Source organism: Varanus komodoensis, unplaced genomic scaffold, assembly GCF_004798865.1.
Source record: "Varanus komodoensis strain SLA01 unplaced genomic scaffold, ASM479886v1 scaffold3, whole genome shotgun sequence".
Classification (NCBI taxonomy): Eukaryota; Metazoa; Chordata; class Lepidosauria; order Squamata; family Varanidae; genus Varanus; species Varanus komodoensis.
Genome location: NW_025335761.1, coordinates 14,378,596 through 14,398,120, shown reverse-complemented (window position 1 = coordinate 14,398,120; position 19,525 = coordinate 14,378,596). Strand labels below are relative to the sequence as shown.

The 19,525-nt window shown below is 44.6% G+C and overlaps 1 protein-coding gene across 4 annotated transcripts in view; it reads right to left on the bottom strand.

The window, feature by feature from the left end:
• Positions 1-85: 85 nt before the first annotated feature.
• Positions 86-19,525, bottom strand: part of ZFYVE26 (zinc finger FYVE-type containing 26) — a 62,487-nt gene continuing 43,047 nt past the window's right edge. For all 4 annotated transcript variants that reach the window (XM_044436106.1, XM_044436109.1, XM_044436108.1 and 1 more), the window contains 10 exons: positions 18,857-19,004; positions 18,317-18,526; positions 16,682-16,900; positions 15,181-15,378; positions 14,205-14,407; positions 13,519-13,660; positions 11,228-11,287; positions 4,446-4,628; positions 2,359-2,403; positions 86-1,611 (listed from right to left, as the gene is read on the bottom strand). In XM_044436106.1, coding sequence (XP_044292041.1) covers positions 1,402-1,611; positions 2,359-2,403; positions 4,446-4,628; positions 11,228-11,287; positions 13,519-13,660; positions 14,205-14,407; positions 15,181-15,378; positions 16,682-16,900; positions 18,317-18,526; positions 18,857-19,004 — 1,618 coding nt within the window. In that variant the 3' untranslated portion in view covers positions 86-1,401. The remainder of the gene's footprint in view (positions 1,612-2,358; positions 2,404-4,445; positions 4,629-11,227; positions 11,288-13,518; positions 13,661-14,204; positions 14,408-15,180; positions 15,379-16,681; positions 16,901-18,316; positions 18,527-18,856; positions 19,005-19,525) is intronic.

Below are 19,525 nucleotides of genomic sequence, written 5' to 3'. Positions count from 1 at the left end.
TAAGTGTTAACTTTTTATCTTTCAGAAGTATATATCAAAGTATATATCAGAAGTATATATCAAAATTGAAGCAAAACCACCAAACTGACCAAATAGATTTTATTTTTGTTCCTTATACTCCTGATGAGAAATGACCCTCTAACAGAAGGGCTGAACTTATCACTTGAACTTATGATGCAAGACAATGTCTAGGACAGATTTTGCTGGTGAGAAAGGGATCCTTGGCATAAGCTGCTAAGGAATTTTGAGCTGCAAATCACATAAAGTGCATAAAACACAGTGCAAAGGGGGACACAAAATAACAGTCTTGGCTCTTCACCACAGCAGATGATAACTTTCCCTTTGCAAAGATGCCTCTGAGAGGAGATTGAGGGGAGTGGGAGACATGCAGCATGGTTTGTAACTACCCAAAACCAGAGTAACTTGAAGCACAATCCTGGGCATGTTTAGACAGAAGGCCTGCATCTGCATCTCCATCTCCTCGTATATCCCAGCCCGCTTGGCTGGCTAGAGTATGCTGCTGCACGCCTTTTTTCTGTGTAAACATGCACAGGATTACATCCTTAAATTCAAAAAGAGCACTAAATTCCAACCATCACTCCAGAAAAGAGCATATCAGTACCACAACCAGCCAGAAAGGACTGTCACCCAGGACAAAGTGCAAATTTGGTTATGAAGAGACAGCAAAAGCAGCTTCTATAAGCTTTAAATTCCTAATGGGATAAGCTTCAAAATCTGGGAGAACCTAGAAGCCAAATGTACCCATCTGCAATTACTTAAGCTCTAAACTATTTCTGGACATCAGATCCAATGAGCTAAGCAATACTAAGGTTGTAGCTGTGACAGCACTGCAGACACACAAATGAGGTCAACATGAGGTTCACTATGTTCCTGAACTAAAGGACAGCATCCACTTAATAAAATGATGCATCAGACTGTAAAGAGTAACTGCAGTGAAGAATTGCTCTCCTCCACATGGAATGAACAAAGTGTGCATTACTCTACAATTTGAATTTTTTGCAGGATGAGTGTCAAACAGTATTTCTTGTCATTAAATCACAAGACATCATTAAACTTTGAATTCTGCTTGGTTGATTAATAAAATAATGTCTGAAGACCTTGGTCTTAATGGTAAGAAAAGAATATAAGGCTGAAGCAAGCCTGAAACATTAAAACTTGAGAAGCTAGGAGAGAATAAACCCCTGAGGTAGAAAGAGTTGGTTATCACCAAGACACGATTGGCACTTCCAGGAAGTCAGTCCTTTCCTTTTCACTAGAGGCATCTGAGCAGCTCTGGTCCAGCTTAATGCCATGCGCAGGCTAAGCTGCTTGGATCAGCACGACTGTCGATTCTTCCCTTTAAAGAAAGCAAACCCATGATAACTAGTCACTTGCGGATAATCATTTTTTGGAGCTCTGGGTGAGCCAGCTTCTTGGCTTGGTGTGGTGCACTGCGAGCCACTGGGTGCAAATTGCCTGCACCACGTCTTCCCCACTATTTTCAGCCAGCTGTCGTACATGTTGAACCAACTGCACAGCTCTAGTGTTTTCTTGTTTCACGGAGACTAGGTAGGCAGAGCGTAGCTTGTGGCATCTCAGATATGCTTGGATCTGAAAGAAAGAAAAAACCACGGCTAGAAACCTAGTTTTTTCACCTCCTCCTGATACAGCCCCCTGCATCTTTTTGCACAATGTCTGCTCCTGAGGATTGTGGGGCCCTCTAGAATAGCATATGATGCGGCTTGGGGCTGGGAGTTGCACCAGGAAGGGGAAATGAGCAAAAACAAGGACCTCCTCCCACCCTTCTTACACCAGTGGAAGTGCCTTCCTGTGCATTCAGGGCACCTCCAGATCAGACCCAAACGAAACACAAAGCCCCGAATGTACAGCAGGTGATATGGCTGCCCTTTCAGCCAGGGGCCGGAAGCAAAGGAGGTGCCTGTCTCTGTTCTGGTGTTGCTGTGTGCAGCCTTTCCCAGCCAGGACAGGGAAGTAGCATTGCTACAGCATCCCTGTGACTATTTTCTACTCTCTTGGCTTTGGCAGGCTCCTTCTCAAGTGGGAGAGAGGCCTGGGGAGCAAGCATTGTGAAACAGCGCTATCAGTGCTGAGAAAGGAGGACCAGGCAGTCCTTTTACAGTGGCTTTGTTTCGCTCTTTATCAAGGCTGTTGCAAGCCTCACCTCATGTTAGGCTCCAGGCAACAGCTCTCAACTACCACCTTGCTATACTCGCTGCTAAATCAGAACAGCATAGAATAATGGGAGGAGCATGGAAGAGGACAGTAGTGCTTAAGCTTATGCAATCTTTAGAATTTATGTCACCTTGTAAATCAATTCTGCTGTTACACTGCACTTACCTTGTTTTCATCACTGTCCATATCCTGAATCAGATTGTCTAGTTCCTGTATCCCACAAAGAAGAAGAAAAAAGCTGAAAGCCCTTCCCTTGTGACATAATTGTGTCACTCAAACATTCCTTGCATCCATTCCAATTTAGATGGAATATTAAATAGTTGAGATCACATGTAAGGCTAACCCATCCTGCCAAGAAGGTACAGCAGGTTGGCTGCTGGCTGACCAGTTGGCTGTGTGCACAACAGAAGGCTGTGAATTGTCTCCCCCCCCCCCCCCGGCCCCCATTTCCCCTGTCTTCCAGGTGGCATCACATGGAACTTGACAGATGAAGTCTCATTTCCCCACTGTGATCACAAGAGCCTGTTGCACCTTTTTCTTCCCCAACCCCACTCAAAAAATATTTATTTGGAACTGCAAACAACAACTGCTGAACTAACAGCTAGTGACAGATCCTCCAAAATGCCCAAACGGGATACTTGAAGTGGTTGTAGCTGGTTGGCCACATCTTTTAAAAATTGTGCTCCAAGTCTGCACTTTTTTGGGTAATTTTTTTAAAAATATGTATTTTAATCGGACATGTGCAATTGTGGAGGTGCAGTTCCACAGGTCTGAACTGCCAGGTCTGAAAACAGGAAGCCTTGCCTGGACACTGTCCTGGAGGGCTACCTGCTGGCCAAGTGCAGAAGGTACTAAGGGATTCCCCCCGCTCCCCGCACTTTGTTTTGATGTGACATTCGTAAAAAGGCGAGGCACAAGTCAAAGCAAAGCTGTGAGTGATCTCTGCTTGCAGAACAGGTAGACTTCTCCTTTTCTTCTTTCACAACATCCCCCTTAGATCCTTAGATCCCAGTGTGCCCAACTTTTTTACCCATTCAAGGGTCTAGGTGCTCAGGAAGATGGAAAAGTACACCTATTCTTTTTTGCTGTTTTGGAGAACAAGAGATTCATGAGAGCTAGATAAGGTAGTTTGAATAAGGGAGGGAGGGAGAGAGAGAGCGCGAGCGCGCGTGTGTGTGCGAAATCCATTCATTTCCCTGTCCAAACCACCCTGTTTCCAAAGAAAGTCCTACGTCTGACAACTGTTAAAGGCAAGTATAAGCAAAATAGGGGCTGTACTTTGCCCTCAACCCACTTTTCTTTGGGACTGGTTGCCCAGGTTTGGACAACATGACAACCCCTCATAGGCTGATCAATCCCCAAAGCAGCAGCTCATGGATTCTCATGGTGGACTATTGTTAAAAAAACCAAGCCATCCTGCAGGCAGCTGTTCGGTTTCAGAGAACACGACAATCTCCTGGGGCTACTCACCCATGATGCACCATAGATCCAGGAGCTCACTCTTGGATTGAGGCATTTTAGTTACTGCAGGCTAAAGATATGGCTGAGGTGCTATTTGCCCTCACTGCATGGTAACTATTGGAGCTGGAGATGTTCTTAGCTTTTGGACTGGAATCAGGAAGCGATGATGGGGATTGTAACAGTTAAAAATAAAATTTAAGGACACTGCTATTTACATCCCCTTACTAGGAACCATTTATATTGTTTTATCACATTTATATCACATTACTTATGCCACATTCATACTCCTGAATGTTTAGGCCTTCAGGAGTGCTTGGCTCTGTTGTTCTATATTGTGACTTGCTGTGAACCATAGAATACAAGGAAGGTTCTCAGGACAGTACTTCCGGCTTGGCATCCAAGCACTGAATTCTGACATCAAGATTCTCAGAAAGAGCCTAGCTGCAGCAGTCTGCTGCACAAACCCTATCACTCCCTAATCCAGCAGGGGAACAAGTGCTCATCTCAGTCTTCACTTTATGGATACAGTTGGCATCTCCCCCAAATCTTCATGAACCATTTGAAAAGGGCAACCTGGAGGTAAAGCACTCAGAGCTGGGGCATTCTGGGTACCCATCTGCGGACAACAGATTCAAGGAAGATGCTCTCTTAGAGGTCTGTGGCAGCAACATGGTAACGATTCAGTCCTGAAGAGTACCGCACTTGCTCCTGACATTCTGAGAGCACAAGACCCATTTGTGGAAAGAGAAACTCTGGCTGTGCCTTTCCTCCCCTGAGGAGTAGAGAATTACCTCGGCAGGTATAGAATCAAATTCGTCCAGACAACTTAGGATGACATTGTCCCCATCATTTTTATCGGCAGCACCAGATTCCTTGATGCATTTGAGGAGCTGTCTGATCTCACTGTAATTCTGCTGCTTCACCAGCTGTCTGGCTACTTTGTTGTACACAGCAGCTGCCTCCAGCTGGAAGTCCTAGGGGGGAAGAAACAATATCCATTCAAGATGTGTTAAGTATGGGGCTGAGCTTTACTGACACAGCTGCAATGGGGAATTGTGGGGGCTGAAGTGCCATAGAGCAAAGGGGCAGAGCATCAGCTTCACTGGCCAAATCCAGTTCCCAGAGGGCCACGCCCCTTCCTTTCGCTTTTCATGGCTCCCAAGCTTTTCCAGTTTTCCTGCTGGCTAAAAGTTAAAATGCTTCTCCTAAAGCTTCCCTATTTACAGGTCAGGCTTTAAGCTGAATTGGGTGGTGTTCTTGCTGTTCCGGCTCCAATCCATTTGCCTTTTCCTCCCACCACTGAAATTCAGCCCCTGAGAGCTTCTCCAAAATGGAACTTGGCCGTTGGGTTGAAAGAGGTTTCGCACTCTCTATTGCAATATAGTTGAGTTCAGCCCACCTTTCATACAGAAGCACGGTAGTGTGGTAAGGGACCCTGTTCTGCCAAGCACTTAAGAAAACCTTTAGCCACTATGAGGCTACAGAATCCTCCTTCCAAAGCCCTCCCACTGTGATCCACTTGCTTATACTCTCTCCTTTCTCACCTGGCTCCTGCATTTAAGATACTGAGTGTTAACAAGACTAGTTCTCATTATGGCAGCTGTATTTAAACTCCTTTACCAAATGACCAGGGTTTGTGGAAAGACTTCTTTAAGTCCTCCCTGGTCTCATGTGCATCCATCTGAAACAGTAAACACCACGTATGTTTCCTCCCACAATGTGAGCCATCGAACTATCCTGTGCAGAATTACATAGATATCAGTCCCGGTGAACTCAGACCTCTGAAAAAACAGGTATTAGGTCAGGCTACAAGCATGGCAAATCTTCCTTACCAATTATACTTTACAGCAGTCAGACTACTGATTCATCCGGTTTCTTACTGCCTACACCAAACAGCAACATTTTTCCAAGGGGCGAGACAGAGCACACTTCCCAGCCTTAAAGGGGAAATGCCAGGCAGGGCCCCCGCCATTTCTGCATGCAGAGCAGGGGTTCTGCCTCACTGCGCTACAGCCCTTGCAGCTGCACCTCACCGCCTGCTCTCAGCAGAGCCGGGCTGATGGAGAAGGGTGTATGTGGTGCAGCATTCCTGCAGGATGAACTGTATATTTCTTTCTGGGAACTACAATATTTGGTAATTTAAAAGGACTGGAGATGCAATCATAAGGACACACACTTCGGAGCAAGCCCCTTTACACTTGGTAGGATTTACTTCAAAGTCAGTAAGTACAGGATTGGGTTACAAGGCTTTTTAAAAACAAAATCTCCATGTTTTAATCCTTCTTTTCACTCCAGACATGGTCCATAGAGTAATTTGCTGAATAAATTATAACAAAATACAACACAGCAGCCCGTTGTAACTAGTCATGGTGGGTTCTTGTGCTGTGCGAACACAGACCACTTGTTTTGGGGCAATGAGCCAACCTGACAACCTATGACTTGATCTGGGGGTTTCTGGTCTCACCATGAATTGGTGCGTCATCAGAACTTGAGTGACCAACTCCTGTCATGGGTCCAGGGAGGTGGTGAGTGAGCCACTCAACAAGCGCAGCAAACCCCTTTGCTACTTTTGCCAAAATCATCTGAGCCTCCATCAGCGAGGGCTGTTCCAGCAATACACAAGTGACACCTTGGTGTGACTGCCACTAGCTTGATTTCCCACTCCACTCATGATGCCTTGCTGTGCAAGCACCTACCATCAAGATTGCAGTAGGCAACAGACTGCTTTGATTAAGCAAGACTGGAAACAGGTTATCTTGCTGCTCTCTTCACTGTATATTCCCTATCAAAAAAACTGTGCTTAACTTTCGAAAACCCCCATTGTAAAAGATCCGCTCGCTCTTACTCTCTTTTGACAGCTGTCAAAACTCCATGTTCCACTAAATAGGGTAGAGTGCACTTTTCTCTTTTCCCAAGCACCTGGTACTGAACCAGTGACAACCACTCCAATGTGCTGCTTGAGCACTTTGGAAGGGCTGTCAAGCAGCTGTTACTGGCAAAAGGGAACATTTGCAAACTAAAAACATTGCAAAGGGGGAAAAGAACAAGAAAAAAATTGTGGGCAAGTGAAACAGGGTCATGAGTGGAACATGCAAAGGTGAAGGTTGATATCAGTTATGGGATACTTTATTTATTTATTTATTTATTTATTTATTAGAACATTTCTATGCCGCCCCTTGCCGAAGTCTCGGGGCGGCTTACAAACACAATAAAATACAATAAAATACAAAAATAACAATATAAAATTAAAATTAACAATATAAAATAAATAAAAATATAAAATATAAAAGAAGTCACCCTGGCCAGATAAATAAGCAAATATTGTTATCAATTAAAGTGACGTTTAAATAAAAAGGTCTTCACCTGGTGCTGAAAAACAAGTAACGACAGCGCCAGGTGGACCTCTCTGGGGAGCGCATTCCATAGATTGGGCGCCACTGCAGAGAAAGCCCTCCTCCGAGTACCTACCCTCCTAATTTCTTTCATGGAGGGTTCCTGGAGAAGGGCCTCTCCCGCAGATCTCAAGGGGCGGTCGGGCATATATGGATGTAAGCGGTCCTTCAGGTAACCAGGACCCAAGCCGTTTAGGGCTTTATAGGTCATAACTAACACCTTGAATTGGGCCCGGACTTCAATGGGAAGCCAGTGAAGCTGACGGAGGACTGGAGTCATGTGAACATAATGCCCCGTCCCTGTCAGCAACCTGGCAGCAGTATTTTGAACCAATTGAAGTATCCGGACCGTCTTCAAGGGAAGCCCCAAGTAAAGCGCGTTACAGAAGTCAAGGTGGGAAGTCACCAGCGCATGTGTCACCATCGCCAGGCAGTCGTACTCCAGGTAGGGGCGCAGCTGATTAATCAGCCGAAGCTGAAGGAAAGCGCTCCTCGCCACCACTGTCACCTGAGCTTCCAATGAAAGCTCCGGGTCGAGGAGTACTCCTAAGCTGCGGACCTTGTCCCTAAGAGGGAGTGCAACCCCATTCAGGACCAGGTCAAATCCACCCTCTCCGAAACCCGATCTGCCAACCAACAGGACCTCCGTCTTGTCTGGATTGAGCTTCAGTTTATTGGCCCTCATCCAGCCCACTACCTCGGCCAAGCACCAGTTCAGCACAGCCACTGCCTCACCTGGATTAGTGGAAAACGAGAGGTAGAGCTGGGTATCATCAGCGTACTGATGATTCCGCAGCCCACACCTCCTGATGACCTCTCCCAGCGGTTTCATGTAGATGTTAAACAGCAAAGGGGACAAAATGGAGCCCTGTGGTACTCCATGGCATAGCTGCCATGGCGCAGAGTCATAGTCCCCCAGCACCACCTTCTGGTATCGGCCATTGAGATAGGAGCGGAACCACTGCAAAGCAGTGCCTCCGACCCCCAATCCTGCTAGCCTATCCAGGAGGATACCATGGTCAATGGTATCGAAAGCCGCTGAGAGGTCCAGAAGAACCAACAGGGACGCACTCCCCCTGTCCTTCTCCCTGCACAGGTCATCGTACAGGGCGACCAAAGCAGATTCAGTACCGTACCTGGGTCTGAAGCCAGACTGAAATGGGTCCAGATAATCAGTTTCATCCAAGAGTGCTTGGAGTTGTCCCGCCATCACCTGCTCCAACACCTTGCCCAGAAACGGGATGTTGGCCACAGGTCTATAGTTAGTGGCCATCTCTGGATCCAGTGACGCTTTCTTCAGGACCGGTCGGACTACCGCCTCCTTTAAAGGGGCAGGCACCTGACCCTCCCTCAGAGAAGCATTAACCACTTAACGCAGGGCACTTCCGAAGCCCCGCCCGGTCCTTCCTTAAATCCATTTGTCACCTCTACTGTATATTCATCAGGGATATGATTTAGGTCATACCTGAGTGGCCTAGTGCTTTTCCCTACTTTCTTCAACTTAAGCCTAAATTTTGCAACCAGAAGCTCATGATCTGAGCCACACTCAGCTCCTGGTCTAGTTTTTACTGATTGTATACAGCTTCTCCATCTTTGGCTGCAGAGCACATAGTCAATCTGATTTCTGTGTTGACCGTCTGGTGATGTCCATGTGTAGAGTCGTCTCTTGGGTTGTTGGAAAAGAGTGTTTGCTATGACCATCGTATCCTCTTGACAAAATTCTACCAGCCTGTGCCCTGCTTCATTTTGTACTCCAAGGCCAAACTTGCCTGTTATTCCAGTTATCTTTTGGCTTCCTACTTTAGCATTCCAATCCCCCATGATGATAAAGACATCATTTTTTGGAGTTAATTCTAGGAGGTGTTGTAGGCCTTCATAGAATCGGTCAACTTCAGCCTCTTCAGCACCAGTGGTTGGGCACAGACTTGGACTATTGTGATGTTGAATGGTTTGCCTTGGATTCGAACTGAGATCATTCTGTCATTTTGGAGATTGTATCCCAGTACTGCTTTTCCTACTCTTTCATTGACTATGAAGGCTACTCCATTTCTTCTGAGGGATTCTTGCCCACAGTAGTATACCTGATGGTCATCTGAATTAAATTCACCCATTCCTGTCCATTTTAGTTCCCTGATTCCTAAGATGTCGATGTTCAGTCTTGTCATCTGTCTGACCACATCCAGCTTGCCTTGATTCATGGATCCTACATTCCAGGTTCCTATGGAGTATAGATCTTTGCAGCATCGGACTCTCCTTTCACCACCAGATACATCAGCAACTGAGTGTCCTTTCGGCTTTGACCCAGTCGCTTCTTTCTTTCTGGCGCTACTAGTACTAGCCCTCTGCTCTTCCCCAGTAGCATATTGGACACCTTCCGACCTGAGGGGCTCATCTTCCGGCGTCATATCTTTTTGCCTTTTGGCACTGTCTGTGGGGTTATCATGGCAAAGATACTGGAGTGGGTTGCCATTTCCTTCTCCAGTGGATTATGTTTTGTCAGAGCTCTCTGCTATGACCTGTCCGTCTTGGGTGACCCTGCACAGCATAGCTCATAGCTTCATTGAGCTATGCAAGCCCCTTCGCCATGACAAGGCAGTGATCCATGAAGGAGCGATAGAAGGCGGCATTGCCTTATTCGGGCCCTACATGAGCAAACCTCTCTCAGGATTAAATGCAGCAAGCTAGGGCATCTTACTGAACGCTTTCCAACTCTCAGAGGTGTCAGGCAGGGGTGTCTGTTAGCACCTTTTATATAAATAATATAGCAAGCTGGCTAAACTCACCCACGTTTCATCCTCGTAAACTTGCTAATGGGATGGTTTCAGACCTATTAAATGCCAATGACATAGTGCTACTTTCTAGAACCCTTGTTGATCTGAGGAGGGCTCTGGAGAAGCTCTCCCAATACTGTGAAAATGAGTCCCTCAAAACCAAGGTAGTTGCTATTGGGCGCAGGCCAAAGATCCACTCATGGTTGATTAATGGCCATTCTGTTCAATGAACTAATAACTTTAAATATCTGGGATTCGTCCTGCAGGACTCGGGCTCCAGGCTTCAGCACAGCAATAGACAAGACAGGGAGAAAGATCTGCTAACAGATCTGCATTGCAAAATTCCACCAAGCAAAGTGGGGTGGGAGTGTCCCTACAGCTCTTAGACTTTATAAGGCAAAGACACTGGCCCAATTGCTCGATGGTTCCTTTATGGGACTATCCAGCTCATGCTTTGCAACACAGGAAAGAGCCCTATCTAAGCTTCTAAGAACCATTTTGCAGGTCCCTAGGTGTGTGTCAAATGCTAGAATAATATTGGAGACAGGGTGTATAAAAGTTGAAGCCTGGGTCAGTATTTTTTCTATATGTGTGTGCCCAAAAGGATATCTTCACCCACAAGGCCTCTTCCCCTTGGTTTTCTGTGACTGCTTTTTAGTAATAGATCTATTCCTTGTATACAATTTAGATGGTAGTGAATTATAACAAAGGGTTTTTTTGTATTACTAATATGCACATCTCTGTGGCAGTATATGCTTTAGTTTTGTGGCCTAGGTTATTTTAATTTTTAGTGTTCATTCCTTACTTTTAATTTTCAAGTTCATTTTAAACTGTAAGTTTAATTGGAAAAGCATTGTTATGTTGGCCTACATTTGGTTTTGCTGGTCTATGACCGTAATAAATTAATTAAACACTCATTTGTTTTAAGATGGGTCAGGACAAACTACAAGTAAAATAACATTTTTTAAAAACATTACAACAGGGGTAAGGTAAAACCCTCAAGGACTGGGTTGCACAATGGGCTGGGGCCTATGCACTCACGTAAGCTCAGACCTCTCCACACACGGGACTTCTCTTTGTCCACTGAAAAGAAGGGACAGGATAGCTAGTAGGGAAGTTAAAGTCTCTCCACACCCCAAGATTTTGATGGAGATTGCTGCTTCCCCACTATAATTAGCAGAGCACGTAAGGGTCACATACAGCTGCCCACATGACCTTTAGGAGCAGTCATTTTAACCCACTCTGAGCAACAAGAGGCAGGGCAATATAAGAACACACAAAGTATTGAACACTGAAGCTTTTAGGCATACCTAAAAGAAAAGGCAATTGTAATTTATCATGATTTTCCTGCTCTGTTTTGGTGATGTTTGTGAGGTGTCAATATTCAGTACAGCAGTTTTTTCAACATACCTGTAAGACTCTGAATGCAATCCCAAAGCCTTCTTCAATGTTTTTGCCTTCCAGCATGACCTGCAAAGAAATGAGAGGAACAGCAAAAATGAAAAAATTAGTAATGCAGAGACATTCCACAAAGAGTACTGGTAACTGTTCGGCACAAAGAGATTTCTTGTTCCCTTTTACTAAGCTTCAGGACAGTGTAAAGTTTTGGAAAAACCTGGATTGCCAAGTGGAAACAAGATGGGCGACTTTGTCAATGCTTGCCACACACTCTGTTTGAAACAAGCCTCTAATTCTGGACGTGTCGTCAACTCCTTGAATACACCACAATCTGCCCAATTTTAAATTTTACACTCAGAAGCCTCAGCATTGGCTTGTATCAGGGTTGGACAACTTGTGGCCCTTGAGTTAGTTGTTGCTGGAGTGCAGCTCCCATCAGTCCCAGACAACTTAAGTCAGTACAGTCAAGCAACATTTAGAGGGACACAAGTTGCCCATCTGAGGTTTATATCATGAACATACAAAAGAAACTTTCACACACATTTTTACTCACTGTTGAGTAAAGTACTCTGTTAAGTACACTGATAAGTACTTACCTAAGGAAAATCAAAAGCCTGCCTAGAGACCACATGATTTACATGCAGTTAGGACCAAGGTAACACTGCCTCACCTTCTTGCAGAGGATCATGTTTAAATGGAAGTCCCCACAAACACTCCCTGGGACCTGCGGCACCCTAGTCTCCTATCGCATACAGACCTTCCTCAACCCGGAGTCCTTAAGATGTGCCAGACTGTAACTCTCAGTATGCTCCAGCTAACACCGCTGCCCAGAGCATACTAGTAGCGGTAGCCCAACACATCTGGAAGGTTGCTTCTCCAGGCTGGGAAAAAATGCACTACAGAGAGTCATGTCTGCATACAGCTAAAACTACTTCTGAAAGCAGTAAAGATGGAACAGGGAAGGAGGAGGACAGAAAGAGGAAGACATAATTTTGGTTGCCCTGGGACCCTCCCCAGATCCAAGCTGCCACCTCAGAAAGGCTTCTGCAGCCAATGGCACCTCAGCAGCACGCAGAACAAGGTTAGGCACAGCTGCAAGAAAGTAAGGTCCACAGTATTCTGAGGGGATCACTTTCTAGGAAGTATACTCAGGATTGCAACTGTAAGCCTGCACTGTTAAAACTAAATGGAAATAGTGTCTAACTGAGGCAACTCTAATAGCTTATTAGTCAACTCAGTCTCTAGGCCAGGGGTCGGCAACCTTTAACACTCAAAGAGCCATTTGGACCCGTTTCCCACACAAAAGAAAACACCGGGAGCTGCAAAACCCTTTTGACATATAAAATGAAAATAACACTGCATATATCATTTTTTATCTTAATGCTATGTATATCTTCATTATGATTTAGCTGCAGCTCTTGCTCAGTCACTAAAAACTGGTATTTTTAATCTTCTATTATAAACTAGCAGGACTCCTTTCATATATTTTGAATAGGAGAACAGCTTCCTGAAGAGTCAAAGTCAGTGCTAAAGGGCTGCATGCATTAAACAGCAGACCCCATAAGTTCATCAGCAGTAAAAGCAAATGCATCATTAAACGTTTCATTAAAATGTTTCATTAAACGTCATTAAACATTTCATTAACGTATCATTAAAACGTATCATTAAACGTTTGGTTTTCTTCAGAAACTTTTCTTTTCTTCGATTTATCCATGGTTGGCCTACTGGGGGAAGTCGCAGATATAGGTGCGTTTAGTGACTGATTAGCGGAGAAACAGTCAAGGGATGTGAATTGTGACAGGTCCCAAGCACAGCTTTTATCATTCAGAGGAAGGAGATTACATTTGAACAGAGAGAATCTTTTCAGCAGCCTGTTGTGTGACATGGGAGCCTGCAGGAAGCTTGTTCCACTCTTTCCCTGCAATGTCACAATTTACTTAACTGGCTAGCGAGGCATTCCTGAGTGGATGCCTCATCATCACCTATCGGTATTTTGTAACTCGGAGCCTCGGCGGCAGATCGGCAACTGTGACGCGTATTTTGGGTGACGGAGCCGCAACAGAGGGATTCAAGAGCCACGTGCGGCTCCGGAGCTGCAGGTTGCCGACCCATGCTCTAGGGCTAGCACAATAAAAGAAGGGGAAGCCGGTCTTTCCCACTGCAGGAAACTCTACTCCCCATTAATGATGAAAAGCAAACATGAAATGTTAAAAAGTTGAAATAATTACTTTTAATATAGAGTGCAGATGTTCTCATTGTAGTCAAAGGTCATGGTATTAAATGTGGATTTAATTGGTATTTACCTTGCAAGCTACTTCCATCTTCATCTGGTTATTTCCAAAGAGTGTGGGCACAGACAAAGCATCTGTAGATGAGGCCCCTGATTTCTCACACTGGTAGAGGAATTTTGTTACTTCCATCTGAAGTTCAACCGTATTGATATGCCTAATTTAGTGGGGAAATGGGTTTCAATAACCAGCACAGAAAAAGCACTTTAAAAAACCCCAATGCCTTCACCATGCAAAAAGATTTGATAATGGCAATTGTTTCAGAAATATGTATGTAGTTTTAGGTCACTAAGAGTGGGTGTTACATCGTTGTTTGTCTTCCTTTTCCCCTCCTCTGGAATAAACATATTTTATCACTTTGTGAGAAGAACAAAATAAGCATCCATAATGCAAAGTTCAAACATGGAAAACATTCTGTAATTTCTTAGGGTAGAGAGGTTGGACATCTCAATACATTCGATGCAAAAAGAGAATTAGAGTGTTACACTCTAGTAGGCAATTTTAAGGAAAAAATTCCAAAGTACTATTAAAACTGTAGCATTATCTTTAGAGTTAGGAAACCTCAAAAGATATGGTTCGCTGACTTGCAAATCTGGATGCTTACCCCAGTCCTGAAATATAATTTATCACATCATTCAGGAAACAGTATTACTAATAGTGAAAAAATCTTAAGCTGATGCCAACCACCGTTTTTCTGGTACCTTGACACATCAGGAGCTTGCATTTTCTTACGGAAAGTGCACGCAACCCTTTTTCTTCCTGAACTCCGGGAAACTTCCTGTAGGTAAACTTTGAGGTGGTCCTTGACCTTCAAGAGCCATTTTTGCCTTTCGCCCAATTCAGTGTAAGACTTGGCTTTGTGAGTAAAAAACCTGATACAGGTCATAGCAGCACGGACTTGATCCTGAAAGACAGATTTTAACATGTGGGTATGCTCTAAAATTAAGGTATTGGGTGCAACCAAGTTTCATTCAAAAAGCCTCTGGGTCTGAGGAGCATTTTTACTTAACTAACTCTTCAGAATACATTTAACTGCACAAAAGAACCTCCACATAAATGAGGAGGAAAGGAGTGGGCGTACTTGGACTTCCTCAAGCTAAATACTCAAATCAAATCCCAGCATGTACATACACGCAACCCCAGTTTCTCCATGTATAAACATTTTCTCCGACCTAACAGGAACAGGTTGCTCTTAGTTTTGATCCTGAACAAGAGAATTGTGAAGTCTTCAATTTGCATGGCCTTTCATACTTTCCTTTAGGGCTGGGGTAGCCAAATTCCATATTGGAGAACCCTTGGTGGGGGTGCATTCTAGCGGAAGGAGGACCCGAAGGCAAAAGGAGTTGGACAAAAATACCCAAACACCAGCAGATTTAAGCATAAATCTCTTACTGACCAAAGCAAAGCATTAGGGGAGGGACTTCAAGCTGTTAGAATGGAGAAAAATACTGTACAAAAGCTATGAAATCAAGCAGCAGTCCTGGGAAAGGAGAAGGGGCCATGCAATGGTGTGTAGGCACCTGGGGACACCAGAGTGCCAGGCTGGGAACCAGGAGGCTGGATTTTGTCCCTGGGCCTCTGGTTCTGCACCCATTCTAGAGCAATGCACTCCCACCTGTGTGTCAGGAAAAAGCAGACAATGTTTAAAATTTCAGCAGGAATATTCCTCATTCTTACCTTCATAAATTGCTGTAATTCATACAAAATGTGGTAGTAATTCTTTTTTTGCAAGTGTTTGCAAGCTGCAATGAGATAGCTTCCCCAGCTCTCTAGGCCTGGATCAATGGATTCCAGTAAGTTCTCCAACAAGTGAAGTTTTCCACTTTTATAGCTTGGGACAAAGATTCCTTCAATAAACACTTCCTGTGGGCTCTCCTAAAAGGGTATAAAAGGAACCTTTTAAGCAGATGCACATCACTGATGCTGCTTTTGGTAGAGAAGCTTATTTTATTTTACTGCTGTATCACCCAATGGGCAACACTCCCTGGGCAGTCCACACTAAATCATACAGGTTACAGAGTTTCATTTGGGCAGTATCCAATATTGCCGCTACATGCATTCTGCTCTGCAAACAGCATCCACGGCCCACACAATCGAAAGCCAGCCATTCAAAAAGCAATCCCAGCTTCTGGATTGGGACAAGCCAGTGAAGCACCCTTCTCCAAGTTCTGTAACCATCCTGTTGCGGAAGCCAGGGTTTCCACTCATTTCTAGCTGCTTGTTTAACTGCCAGCTCCCCCTTGTGCTAGCAGTGGGTCCTGCTGACTTGTGGGCAGGCCAGGATGCTGCCCAGAGGGCTCCTTTGACTAATTTCCAGATCAGGCTGAAAATGGTATGACATAAGGCAAACACAGCAGAAGCTGATACATTCTCTAAATCATCTTAATATATTCTGGAAGTTCTATTGATAGCAGCCTTCCCTTGAATTCTTGTCAACTCCTGGGAAGTTCTGCAAGTCTCTCCTTGAACCATTCACGCCTTTCCTTTGTTAACCACAATCCATCTGTTTGTAGCATCTCAAACCAGGCCTCAGCCATTTTGTGAAAGGATCTACTTCAGGAAGGGAAGAAGAGAACACAGCAGTTCTTGTTCCTAGTCTCAGCACACTAATGGACCCAGTCTCCCTAGCACAAGATGGCACCAATAATTGATAGAGGCCACGGACCTCATCATATCATGGGGAAAATGGTTCCCATAAGATATTTATATGGCCTAGTATCTAACCAAAACCTAGGCAAATTAAGCAATCATTTATGAACTCTGATATGAGCACTTAAAGACACAATCCTAGACATGCTGAGAGAGAGAAAATGCCTACAACTCCCAGCATGCCCAAGTTTGCAGCGGTGGGAGTTATAGGCTTTGCTCTGTCTAAACATGCTTAGGATTACACCTTTACTGGGGCAGGAGAAATAGTTCAAGGAAGCTTTCCCAGGGAAGGGGACACGAATACCAGAGGTTAAGCAAGGAGAACTTTGGATTGGTGCCGTCCTCTGAAGATGTGGGGTGGGGCGGGTAGGCCAACAAGAAAGACATTTGGAAGACCCACCAGCTGAAGAGTGATATGACACAGTAAACTCTCCCAGATTGTGCAGTGCTTAGGGGCAGACACTGCCTCTATTCCAGGTTATTTTCTAAGTCCTTACCGCTACATCTCAGGCACTTGCAAATATCTTACCTTATGTAACAAATGCAGCAGTGCTTCTCTCATGCAGTCATGCCTCATATAAAAACTAATGATTGCTAGATTGGTGCTGTAGTTGTGTAAATAAAAGAGGCACTCTTGATAATAGGTGTTGTTTTGAATCTTCCCCTCAGGTGTCATGTCAAGAGACAGGCTTCGTGTCCTCAGCATCGCTTCCAGTTCCCTCAAAGTGGCAAAGTAATCATCATCCAGCTATTGAGGCAGAGAATCAAAGGTCACTGGGTTGGATCCAGAGTCTCTCTGAATGGAACTCCATGCACAAGACATCCCCACTCGTTACCCCACACCATCCTGAGAAGCTGCTTCAGAGGGATGGAAGGCTGACCAGAATGATGCAGGAGGTGGCGCAAAGGGCGACAGGGTGCAAATGGGTAGAACCCATCCGTCCCCACAGCCATCCTCCCCTGGGTCCCAGGCCCTTCTGCCCTCAAATGGACAGAGATCAGTGTGGTGCCACAACCTGGATCAATAGTACAGAAGTGCATAATACGGGATGGTTCCTATCAGCACTAGCAGTTCTTATATAGCAGATTAGGATCACCATCCCAAGACCACTTCTCTATTACCATTTTTATCCCACCCTTCCTCCAAGGAGCGTAGGTTATTTCTCCTCCATTTTATTCTCACAACAACGTTGTGCAGAGTAAACGAGGTAGTAGCCTTGGGCCACCTGAGTAAGGACTTGAATCTGGCTTTTTACAACCCTCAACAGTCGTTCCACCACTGACTGACACGGGTTCCTAAGTTCATGGGATGCTGGGATCAGTACATGATGTTGCAGAACCCTGTGAGCAAATCTCCCCAGAAAAAATTGTAGAAAGTTTTGCTTTTTAAAGTTTGTGTCTGGAAGACCAGCAGCTGTCAATTTTGCCAGCTTCTAGCAAGGACCACAACCTTATTCAAAATGTAAAATGCAATAATATATTTTGTCTGATCTTTTGTTCCATGGCAAAGAAAAGCCATAGATACTCTGGTGTCATTCCCCCTTCACACTGGTGTAGTGTACTACTGAAGCTGTAAAGGAAATAACTTTCTTGGATAGTGGGGACTGTCCAATGGACTCCACAACAAGACAAGCAGTTCGTGAGGGTGCCTGGGACCATGGGAACCCCAACTTTGTCTGCACAGGTGGAATTATGTTAACTAAAAAATGTGATGTCCATGACAGGTCATTCCAGACCACAATAACAGACCAGCAATTGCACATTCACAGCTAAAAAGAAAAATGTATGAAGAAACTGATTTAAAATCTGAAACATTTTGGCATAACATGCCAACCTCAATTACAAATGAGAGTATGTGCTAATACCAGGCTTGGACTGACAACATGCCATGGCTCCTCATGGCTTGCTTAACCAAAGCAGCAGTGCCCACAGATGCCACCTGGCACATGCAATCCTCACTTGGGGGTTGTCATGTTGGGAATACTGAGCTTGGTAACAGTGCGCTTCCAGCATGGCTGGTGGCTACAAAGGACAGTTTTTTCCATGTGGTTGGAATCACCACATACCACCTTTGTTAAGTATATGGTTAAGTAACACTGTTAGCCACAGCCAGAATCCAGGGTGAAAGATCAGCTGTTGCGGCAGGGAAGGGTTGGATTCTTACCCCTGAGAGAATTGGCTTCACTGTGGACTCCAGATACTGCACCACATCTTGGACCATCCGCGATCCTAGACTTAGTTGGTTCAAGTCAAAAGGAGGCTTCAGGCATCGGCTGAATTTCTCTCTGGCAGCAGTTAGGTTGCTGGCTTTAAGGCAAGCCATGCCCCATGCATGCCATGCGCCACCTGGATCCAGGCCAGTCTTGGTGGAAACCTAAAAAACGTGTTACTAAAAAAAGTTATCAAAGATAAAGATTGGTGGTAATCTTATTTTCAGATGGCTCCTTTGTTTATATTGGTGAAAATGGGAAACAAATATTTGGGCCCTAGTTTTCAACATCTGATCAATTATACAGCCCAAACCTGAAATGTCCCCAAGGCTGATGGGTCAGTCTTTGCATCCCTGTTGGGAAGAGACTTGGGCTCTCATTCAAAAATAAAATCATTTGTGTTCTCTGGAGATATTATCTCCATGCAGAGAACAGTGAAATGCTTTGAGAAACCCCCAGGATAAATCCACAGCTACATATTTCCCATGTATTACCTCTACAGCTAGTTGGTAGTATTCTGCTTCTAAAAGTTGATTCCTTAGCCTAGTGACTGCTGCGGGTTGCAGGATCTGATCCAGAGACGGCACACGGCGATATGCAGCGGCTACTAAAATATTCAGCACATCCACTTTGCTTATGTAACTGTAGGCAGAGTTAAAACATGGCAGAATTAGATGCGAAGTCACACTGGACTACAAAACTGTGAAAAATTTAACATGATCCTGAACATTAAAAAATGCTAACGTCTCACTCGCTGGAACAGTGTTTCAATGTGGGGTGCCCAAGAGCAAACATCCACACTTGGATCTGGGCCAACCAAACTAGCTACCCTTAATAAGGAATCTGTACTACAAGACCAGATTGTAGATCCAATGATGTATAGTATATGTATTTTAATCCCAAAGCCATCCTCGTTTTACTTCTACCCTTACAGCAGCTTCTTCTTTATAAAAATCAGTTATAGGTAATTTGCTAGAACTACACTTAAATATTATGCATTATTCTAAGGGAAAAGAACCCATATTCTACATTATTTTTTACAAAGCTTACAACTGTTCAGAATAGGCAAAACCTTAGGCTTTTCCCTAAGCTTTCCCCTGTTTGGATGTCTCCCCGGAACAGCTTACTCATCATCTTGGCTATTGCTCACAATTTGGGCTCAG